Source organism: Piliocolobus tephrosceles, chromosome 1, assembly GCF_002776525.5.
Source record: "Piliocolobus tephrosceles isolate RC106 chromosome 1, ASM277652v3, whole genome shotgun sequence".
NCBI lineage: Eukaryota > Metazoa > Chordata > Mammalia > Primates > Cercopithecidae > Piliocolobus > Piliocolobus tephrosceles.
Window position 1 is genome coordinate 98,053,071 of NC_045434.1, and position 10,313 is coordinate 98,063,383.

The following is a 10,313-nucleotide window of genomic DNA, read 5'->3' on the forward strand; positions in this document are numbered from 1 at the left end:
CTAGATGTTGCAAATATTTTTCTACCTGCACTGACTTTACAGATTATTCCTTTTCCTCCTCTGAAGAAGCTTGGAAGTCTTCAAAGTTTCCACACACACACACACACACACACACACACACACACACACACAAATTACTATTTTTTTTGGGGGGGGGGTTCTGCTTGAAAGGAAAGCACTCTCTTACCTGCCCAGTGAGATTTCCCCTGAGCTTCAGGTCATTTTGCACGAACATGGCAGTAACCCTCTTTTTTCTCTTTTTTTTGACGTCTCCATGAACCTATTCCTTGGAAACTCTTCCTTTTTCTTGATTAAACTTCCCTATCTTGTCCTACTCCACTGACTAATGATGTAATTGATGGCTAACATTTGAGATTAATTAACTTTGATGAGCTTTGTTTTTCTTTTCTATTCTTTTCAGCCATTATTTCAGTTAGTCCCCACTGCAACTCCCCAACCCCTTCCCTTTGAATCTTGTGGTCTTGAGAGCTAGTCTTTGTCATATGTCTTGTTGTGCTGAAGGTTTGTGAGATGATTCTGTGTAATTCAGTAATAATAATTAATTTGTACTATTATTAATTTGTACTAATTATATCAGTAATGATACCAACAATGCTGACTGCCATTTATTGAACTTCTTTATGTGGCTGAGAGCTATGCTAAGGATTCCAGGTGTATTGTCTTATTTCATTTTCACAAAACCCCATTACATATTCATTTATTTACTAAAAATTTTTTTTGAACACTTGCCATATACTGGATACTGTGTTAGGTGCTAGGGTTACAGTGATAAACAAAACAGTCTCTGTTCCTGAAGAGCTTAGGGTATAGTGGGAGAAATAGATGTTAACAAAGTAAAAATAACTGTTTAATGATGCGATAAGTGACATAGAAGGTGTAACAGAATAATAAGATCTATTTTATTTTACTTTATTTTGTTTAGTTTTATTTATTTCTTTTGAGACAGAGTCTTGCTCTGTCACCTAGAGTGGAGTACATTGGCACGATTTTGGCTCACTGGAACCTCCACCTCCAGGGTTCAAGTGATTCTCCTGCCTCAGTCTCTCAAGTAGCTTGGATTTTAGGGGGATTTTAGGGGTGCACCATCACACCTGGCTAACTTTTTTGTATTTTTTAGTAAAGACAGGGTTTTACCAAGTTGGCCAGGCTGGTCTTGAACTCCTGACCTCAAGTGATCTCCCCACCTTGGCCTCCCAAAGTACTGGGATTACAGGCGTGAGCCACCACACCCAGCCTAGAAGATTCATTTTAGATACAGTGGTCTGGGAAGGTTTCTCTTAGGAGGTGACATATTTAAATTAAGGCATAAAGAATAGGAGGACCCCAGCAGGCAGAGGAAAGGCCTGCAGGAAGATGTAAATAATTAACATAAAGAACTTTTCCTTTAATAGAGAAACTGAAAGAAGATCAGGGAGGTTATATAGAGAGTGTCAGAAGGGTAAAGCTAGCTGAGGCTGGAGGTGGGCCAGACCATCCAGGGCCGTGGAAAATATATTTCTTTCGTGTGCATTGGGAAGCCTTCAGGGTTTTAAGCAGGCAACTGAAGGATCCAATTTATATTAAAAACATTACTCTGGCAGTCTTGTGGAGAGGAGGTTAGAGAGGGACAAGAACAAAAGTGGGGATAACTGTTCTGAGGTTAAGGTAGGATTCAGGTTAGAGGTGGTGATGGTGGGATACAGGATGGTGGCCAAGGAGTTGGGGGAGCAGTGGAAGGTCCAAGAAATATTTCTAAGGTGGAGTCCAAAGGGCGTGGTGACAAAGACACTGGAGTCCACGGATGACTTAGATTCTTGGCTCAAACAATGGAACTGATGTGATACCATCCTCTTCCTTTTTCAGTCTGGGAGACTAAGGCTCCAAGAGGTTAGACAATATGTCCCAGGAGATGTGTCTAATAAACACTGTACAAGTTGAGCATCCCAAATCCAAAAATCCAATATCCAAAATGCTCCAAAATCTGAGATTTTGAGTACCACATTGACATGAATGAAACTCAAGGGAAATACTCATTGGAGCATTTTGAATTTCGGATTTTTGGATCTGGGATACTCAACCAGTAAATATAATGCAAATATTCCAAAATCTGAAAAAAATTTGAAATCTGAAACATTTCTAGTCCCAAGCATTTCAGACAAGGGATGCTCAACTTGTATCAGGATATGAGCAGGGCCCATCCAACTCCAGAGAGTACACATATAACCAACACACTGTATTATTTCTCAACAAGTCAATCCTGCTGCTTTCTAAAGGGAGAGAAATGGTTGTCTTCTGGATTATAAACTCTCTGTCAACCACAATTCCATTTGCTTAGTTATCAAAGAGAGAGTCAATGTGCTGGTGTGTTATCTTTAGCATGTTTTGGCCTGAAGTGGATTGGAAAATATTATTTGAATCACATGCTGGAAATGATGTTATCCTTAGGTGTTTGACCCAGGTAAGCAGTTTTAAATCTGAAGGACAGGAGATGATAATCCTATCCTAGATATTCAAATTCCTTTGCCAGGAACAATAGGAACCAAGCTTCCTGCTCTTCATTCTCTCTCATGGGATCAGAAGATGTGTCATTCCTGAATTCCTTTGAGGCCTTTCAGCAACTTACATGACGTTGTCAAGGGCAGTTGCCCTGGAAAAAGTGGGTTTACTCTGTGGGAAAAAGAGGAAGATGAAGTAGGTTAATTGGAACTGGAACCTCAGCCCACCCCTCATAACTACAGAGGAAGATTGGAGACTACTGACAGGCAGATAGTAGAGATATTGACAGCACAGGGCAGGATTAAATTAAAAAATATGTAATTTGAAAACTCGGTTATGCATGGTGACCCTAACACAAAATAACTTGTTGGATATGTTTTGGTTATGTCCCACGACTTTCCGTATGCTGCTGGTGTTTGTGCATCTGTAAGATGACCCTTTTATTTTTACTTTATTTGCAAAATCATAGGTCTGTGGAGAGAGGCAAGAATATAAAAACGTGGAGCAATCATGGGTTTACCTCTTTGGAATGATTAATTGTGGAGTAAATTGTGACAGTAGCATTTTTTATAGGTGTCGAAATTTCCGTTTCCTGTAAAAAGAATCATACCAGTTTGACTTATACCGAGACAAAGAGATTAATGCATAGATATATATAGATATATTCTTAGGAAAGACTGTGTGACAAAAAAGAGAATATGTCAAAATTCTTCCAGAGGAAGGCCGGGCAATGTTTAGTGGAAGACCAAGCACCACTAGCTAACAAATCTGTGAGGGTTTAGTGGCATTTCCTGAGCCCCAAACAGAAGAGCAACATGGCAGCAAACCAGTGGGCTCAAGAGCCAGAGAAAGACAGCCTTGCTGTATGAAGGGAAGGAAGTATTCTTGTCCTTTGTCCACCTCTACTTTCCTTCCTCCATTTTTTAAGAAAGAACTTATATACCAGATAGTTATATTATACGTTTTGTCTTAAATTTTTACTAGTTATGACTGAAACTGCCCATTTTGCCTGCTCCATCTTTTGCTATAATTCTAACTGCCTGGTCATCATGTCATTGGGGTCTCCTCAAGCCAGGGGAATGGGTAGAATAGGAACACTTGGCCTTAAGAATGACTCTGCGTGGAATGCACATTACAGAAATAATAGCAGAAGTCCCTACGCCCCTCAAAGAACCTACTCAAAGATTTTGACACTTTAAATTAAAGAAGTATTTAGAGAATTATCAAGACCTCGACTGGGCACAATCGTTCATTCCCGTAATCCCAACACTTTGGAAGGATGAGGCAGGCAGATTACTTGAGTGCAGAAGTTTGAGACTAGCCTGGGCAACATGGCGAAACCCTGTCTCTACAAAAAGTAGAAAATTTGTCCTGATGTGATGGTGCGCACCTGTAGTCTCAGCTACTTAGGAGGCCGAGGAAAAATGATCACCTGAGCCTGAGGAGGTTAAGGATGCAGTGAGCTGTGATTGCGCCACTGTACTCTCCAAAGCACATTTTTTTTTTTTTTTCCTTTTTGCTAAACAGAAAGCTAACACATTTGTGGGAAATTAGTGTTTTGGTTTGTCAGAGTGTGAGTTAACTTGTCTTCAAGAGGAATTTGCAAAGGCAAGAGAAATGTCTGAGCAAGTGAGAGTACCCCTTCTTGCTCCCTGTCATCAAGGAGCATACTTTGCAAATATAGGTGAAGGGAATCCAAGATTTCTAGATAGATCATTGCTTACATCATTTGGAAAATGCTAAGCTTGAAACTGGCTTATTTTTCAGAAGACATGAAAACTGGCCTCTCAAAATGTATAGTATTATTTAGAGATGTGCCACCTGCAGGTCCTTTATTTAGGGGTGGTGGGGAGCTGCGGATGCATGACAGATGAGTTGCTGATGCTTGACCAAGGCCATCCTGTTATGTTGTAGATGAGAGGGGAGGAGTGAAACATTACTCATGGTTTAGTGGCCTCAACTGTACCCCCTTCCCCTCTTGAGAGGCTATTTCTGAGCTCCCCTAAGACCTCTACATCCACAGTGAGAAGTCAGTCCCCTGCTATGGAACTATGTCCATAGAAAACTTTCAAACTTAGTGGAACTCTGACCCATTCAGCAAGTATTTACTGATCATTAGGCTAGGATACAGGACAAGAGAGAGGAAGACATAATTTGTACTTTCAGTCAGCTTGTAATTAAGCTGAAGGGACAAGACTTACTGATGTATCAAGCAGTTGGAGAACGGTGTAAAGCAGGGTATGAATAAACATGCCCTTAAGGGTGAGAACGGCAGACACCAGAGTGGTCTAGCACATAACTTTGCTGTCCCTGTTGCTGTGGCTGTCTTCTCCTCCCCTCAATGGTCATTTGATCAGTCAGATGGTTATGGTGACAAGTTTGTGAACAATGGCTGTAAAACTGACAACATAATGGCATATAAAGCTGAAAGGACTCACCCTTTTTGAATGAGTGACTGAAGCATACACAGTGTTGCTCACTGGAGAGACTGAAACATACTCTATGTTCCCCGCAGACTCTGCTGTTAACATAGGAAGGCACAGTCAATGGCAGAAGGACTCTGGGACTGCTCTCCCAGGACCTCGCCCTCCCCAGTGCCCACTGTGTCCCCAGATAGGCAGGTGTTTGAAGCACCTGCTTTCCTGAGGGATCACTCATTCTTGACAGTCTTTGGAGTTCTGGGTGAACCTTCTCAGTCATGTGGTCTATTTCTGACCACATGTCTTGGGGTAGGAGGTGGTGTTGAGGTCCCCTAAAGCTTCAGAGTCTCCCTCAGGCTTCACATGTGGGTCAGGAAGCTCCTGGGACCAAATAGCACTGCCTATGGAAGGGCTAAAGACACCTTGTTGGCAAACATAACAAGCCAGTTATTTCACATACAGGATATTATTAAGCTTTTCAGAGGTCCCTATAGTGGATTTGATTATTTTTGAGATGAGGCACTGGAGGCTCAGAAAGCTTAACTGACTTGTGCAAAGCCATACAGGCAGTGATGAAACAGGAACTCAAATTCATGTTTTCTGACTTCAGACCTTATGCCTTGTCCTCTACAAGCGATGTTATGCATCACTCATGCGTGAAATGAGACCCAAAGCCAATCTGAGTCCAGAGCCTGTGTTTGTGTTTCTATATCATGTTTTCTCTTTCCACTGTGTCTATCCATTGCCAAAACCCTGGCTCAACAGTAATGATGCAGTCAGACAGTTTGGTTTTGTGCCTTGGATGCTTTAATCCTGCCTGGGCCCTGGACTTGCTGGGTGACGAGGGATGATCCCTTTCACTGGGACTTAGTGTCTCCATCAGCAGGGTGGTGAATGAACCTGATATCACCAAGAGAAACTGTGTGAGTGACTGGTTCACATGCCTGTGCCTGTGAACCATGTAGGACCTATGATTACAGGTCATCTCCCCTCACACCATGTGGTCTGAGTAATGACATTCTGACTCCTTCCTCTGTCATTATCCAGCCCTCTGCCATCCCCCTTTCTCTTCCATTTGGCTCTTCCCATCTGCTTTATGATGGAGAGTTAAGAGTCTGAATGCTCACCAGGACCCTGTGTTCGCTGAGTAGACAAAGGTAAAGAATCTGAAAAATAAAACCAGAAAATTTAAATGTGTGACAGCAGTGGGAGAGGCATTTCACCCCCAGCCCCATGAGTGTTGGGATGTGGTGGGAGGGGACCCAAAAGGAAGGGCAAGCAGCCCTGAGACAGGGTCCTACTTTTCCCTGTAGGATATTTCTCTGAGGATATTAGCAGGTGCAAGATCACACCCCAGGATCATCTCAGTGGACTAGCTGAGCCGGGGTTTGCAGCCTCCCTCCCTCCTCCTGTCCTCCGCAAGAGATCCTTGGGAATCAGAGGCCCCAAACTCTCAATCCCTGGAACCCTGGAGAGGAGTCAAGTAGGAAGAAAGGAAACCTGCCTCTTCTTTTCCTCAAAACAAGTAACAGCACTATGATGAAACTGGTGACTATGCATGTCCCAAAAACCACAAACAGAATCATTTTGGTATCTATATATTGAATTTTAGCATCTGAAAAGAGAAAAAAGAAATGATATTTGAGACACATCAAGTGAGGCCCACTGTTCTTGGAGCCTTCATGGAGCCTCTTCTAGGCCATATTTGGGGGCTAGGTAGGTTTATTTATACCCACAGGCTTTGGGGTGAGAGTCCTATGTGGCAGGCAGGGGAGGGTGGGGCCCAGTGGAGTGGTGGGGAGAAAGCAATCGTACCTTCCCAGGCCTTTGCTTTTGGGTTCTGAGTGGGTTGGAGGAGGGGTTGGGGAATGGAGAGGAAGGAAGGAGAGTCCGCTGGGAGTACTGAGAGATGCAGAGCTCCAGAGGGCATCTGTCCCCTCCCAGCAGCATTTTCTGCCTCCCACTGGGCCACTGTTTTGGAAATTATGTAGGATGTGAGGACGCGTTACACCCCACAGCTGCTCAAGGCTCTCAGACCTGAGGCAAGCTGTTACCTCCGCAAAGCTTCTGGGCAGAGACAGAGAAGGATAAATTGCTGACAGCATTCTCTGCTATGCAGGTGTAGTCCTGTTCACTGGAAATCCTGGGGTCCCAGGAGGTAGTGATGTTTGGCTCGCTTGAAAGTGTGCTTCCCAAGGCCTCCCATCTGAATGAGACATTGTCATCTGCATCCTCCACAGAGCAAGTCAGATGGATCTCACAGGTCCTATTCTGAAATAGCTGACTGTAATTGTTAACTTGTATGTTCCTCAGTTGTCCTGTTTGCAGAAAAATAAGATCCAGATTAAGGACAAATGTCTTGGCTCAGCCCCCTGTGAAAAATATCCTTCACCTCAATGTTTTGTATTTCACCTTTGCTGTATATTATGGTCTGTAGACTCTGTAAAGGACTCTGCTTTTATTGCCCAATTGATGGTAGCAAGGTCTGGGATGACCAAATGATGCGGGACATCAGTATGGGACAGGATAGCCAGCAGAAGAAGTGGGAAGGGAGAGACTGAGGTTTCCATCAACTAGTTGGATAGTTTTGGGGTGGTCATTTTATATTTCTGGGCTCCAGTTTATCCCTGGGGTCCCTTCTAGTACTTGCACTCTGCCCCTGTGTAAAGACAATTTGGAGACCAAGCCGAGAATTCTGAGGGCACCTCAGTGAGACCAGAAGCCAAAAGACCAGGTGCAAGAGTCCTGTTTCCTCTGCTATCAGAATTACCTAACTGGGGTGGAAGATGGAAGCATCACTTCCTTGGGGAATTTGAATCTATGGGGATCCTGGTTCTCACTGTATCTAAAGCTGGCTCCAATAGTGAGAAAGAGACTCAGATGTAGAAGGTCAGCAAGAGAGAAAGGAAAATGCTGAGAACCAAAGAACTGGGGGAGGAAGAAGTGAAGAAGCTGAGAGAGCAAGCAGGCAATTCTGGGGAGCGAAGAAGTGCAGCATATCTAGGCATGTGAGATGACATGTGATGCAGATATTTCTGAGAGCAAAGACCAGGAAATATTGCCTAGTAAGATGTAACTGTGAACCAATGGGAACATGGGAGCAAAACAGAAAAGGCCACTGACTTAGCCTTGGCCTAAGGTTTGAAGTAAAGATGACCCAACCAGGAAGAGAATGACTCCAATTCTCTGATTAGAAGAGACCGAGTAGTGCTTTAAGCTTAGTTGAGTAGGGATTGTGGAGTATCTGTACTGAAATCTTACCAGAACAGAGTTTTCATGTATTGGAAAAGTGTTGGATTTGGAGTCAGGAAGACCTGAATTAAGATCATGGCTTTGTAATTTACTGGCTACATGACCATGGACAAATTACTCCTATATCCAAGCCTCAGTTTCCTTATCTGTAAGACCAGGTAATAATACCCACTTCTCAGGTAATTTTGAGGAATAAATGAGACAGTGCCTGGTACAGGGATAGCAAATATTTGGCATGAAAGTCACATCTTCCTCATCCAATGTTGATGGCTGAACTAAAAAAAAAAAAATCCATCTTGCTACCTTTTTCCACTTAATGAATATGTAAGGACATTTCCACATGTATGTAAGTGTGTAAGTATATCTCAAACTTGGTAGAGTCTAAAGGACTCCTGTTTTTCTCTCCCAAACCTTCTCAACCTACAGTTTTCCCCATCTGACTTGTTGTCAACTGCATCCTTCCTATCACTGAGGCCAAAACCCCTGGAGTTATTGCTGACTCATATCTTCATCTCATACTCCCACATCAGGAAATCCTGGTGGCTTTATCTTCAAAATATGTCCAAAATGCAACCACTTCTCACCATCTCCACTGCTACCACCCTGATCCAAGCTAGCATCAACTGTTGTATGGACTATTGCAATGGTCTCCTAAATTGGGCCATTGGCTTCTACTCTTCTCCCTTGAACTCTATTCTCAACAGAGCAGCCAAAGGAATCCTTTAGACAAGTAAGTCAAATCATATTACTTGTTTGCAAAACCTTCTAATGGCTCTCAGTGTCACTGAGAGTAGAAGCCAAAGTCTTTGTGATGGCTCAGTCCTTATGCGATGTGGCCCCTGTTTCCTTTCTGGCCTCATTTTCTATTACCTACCCCTTAGTCTGCTCCTGGATGTTTGGCCTCCTTGGTGTTTCTTGAGTAGGCTAGGCACAGGGGATCTTGCTATCTATGCCAGATGGCGTGGTTTCCGGTTGTCTGCATGGCACACTTCCTCACTTCCAATAGGTCTTGGCTCAAATGTCATCTTTTCAATGAAGCTTGTTCTGATCACTCCTTTTAAAATTGTCCCCTGCTCCCTGGCACTCTTGATGCTTCTTATGCTGTTTTAATCTCTCCTTTGTTTATACCATTCAGGGCTTTCTTACATGCTATATCACTTGTTTATATGATATGTGAATTGTTTGTTACCTGCCTCTACTTCCCTTCCAGAATGTCAGCTCCATGAGCACAGTGATCTTTGTCTGTTTTGCTCACTGATGTATTCCAGGTGCTACAACAGTGCCTTGGACATTATCCATGTCTAACAAACATTGTTGACTCAATTAATAAACTTATCAGGGCTTCAACATTTTCTTAACATTGAACTCTAGGCAGTTGTATTAGTTTATTTTCACACTACTATAAAGATACTACCTGAGACTGGGTACTTTATAAACAAAAGGGGTTTAATTGACTCACAGTTCTACATGGATGGGGAGGCCTCAGCAAAACTTACAATCATGACGGAAGGGCAAGGGGAAGCAAGTCGTGTCTTGCATGGCAGCAGGAGAGAGAGAGAGAAAGGGCAAGGAAGTGCCACACTTAAAACCATCAGCTTTCATGAGAGCTCACTATCATGAGAACAGCATGGGGGAAACCTCCCACATGATCAAATCAGCAACCATCAGGTCCCTCCCTTGACATGTAGGGTTTACAATTCGAGATGAGATTTCGGTGGGGACACAGAGCCAAACCATGTTAGCAGTCAGTCCTAATTAATTGGTAAAATCAAATCTTTGCCATTCATATCCTGGCACATACCAAGAGATTGAGCAATGTTAAAAATCAAATCTATATAACTTATACCTTGAAATTCCTGGCAGGGCACGGTGGCTCAAGCCTGTAATCCTAGCACTTTGGGAGGCCGAGACGGGTGGATCATGAGGTCAGGAGATCGAGACCATCCTGGCTAACACGGTGAAACCCCGTCTCTACTAAAAAAATACAAAAAACTAGCCGGGTGTGGTGGCGGCGCCTGTAATCCCTGCTACTCGGGAGGCTGAGGCAGGAGAATGGCGTAAACCCAGGAGGCGGAGCTTGCAGTGAGCTGAGATCTGGCCACTGCACTCCAGCCTGGGTGACGGAGTCTCGCTCTGTCACCCAGG

General features: G+C 43.4%; 1 protein-coding gene across 12 annotated transcripts in view; it reads right to left on the reverse strand.

Moving 5' to 3' along the window:
- Nucleotides 1-301: 301 nt before the first annotated feature.
- SLAMF6 (SLAM family member 6) overlaps nt 302-10,313 on the reverse strand; it is a 40,017-nt gene continuing 30,005 nt past the window's right edge. For 5 of the 12 annotated variants that reach the window (XM_023214253.1, XM_023214250.1, XM_023214245.1 and 2 more), the window contains 6 exons: nt 6,971-7,234; nt 6,421-6,531; nt 6,044-6,082; nt 4,935-5,017; nt 3,017-3,088; nt 302-2,667 (listed from right to left, as the gene is read on the reverse strand). In XM_023214253.1, the coding sequence (XP_023070021.1) occupies nt 2,620-2,667; nt 3,017-3,088; nt 4,935-5,017; nt 6,044-6,082; nt 6,421-6,531; nt 6,971-7,234 (617 nt within the window). In that variant the 3' untranslated portion in view covers nt 302-2,619. Of the gene's footprint in view, nt 2,668-3,016; nt 3,089-4,934; nt 5,339-6,043; nt 6,083-6,420; nt 6,532-6,970; nt 7,235-10,313 lie in introns of those variants that run through there. The other 7 variants (XM_023214254.1, XM_023214247.1, XR_002731978.1 and 4 more) reach the window with 6 other exon arrangements.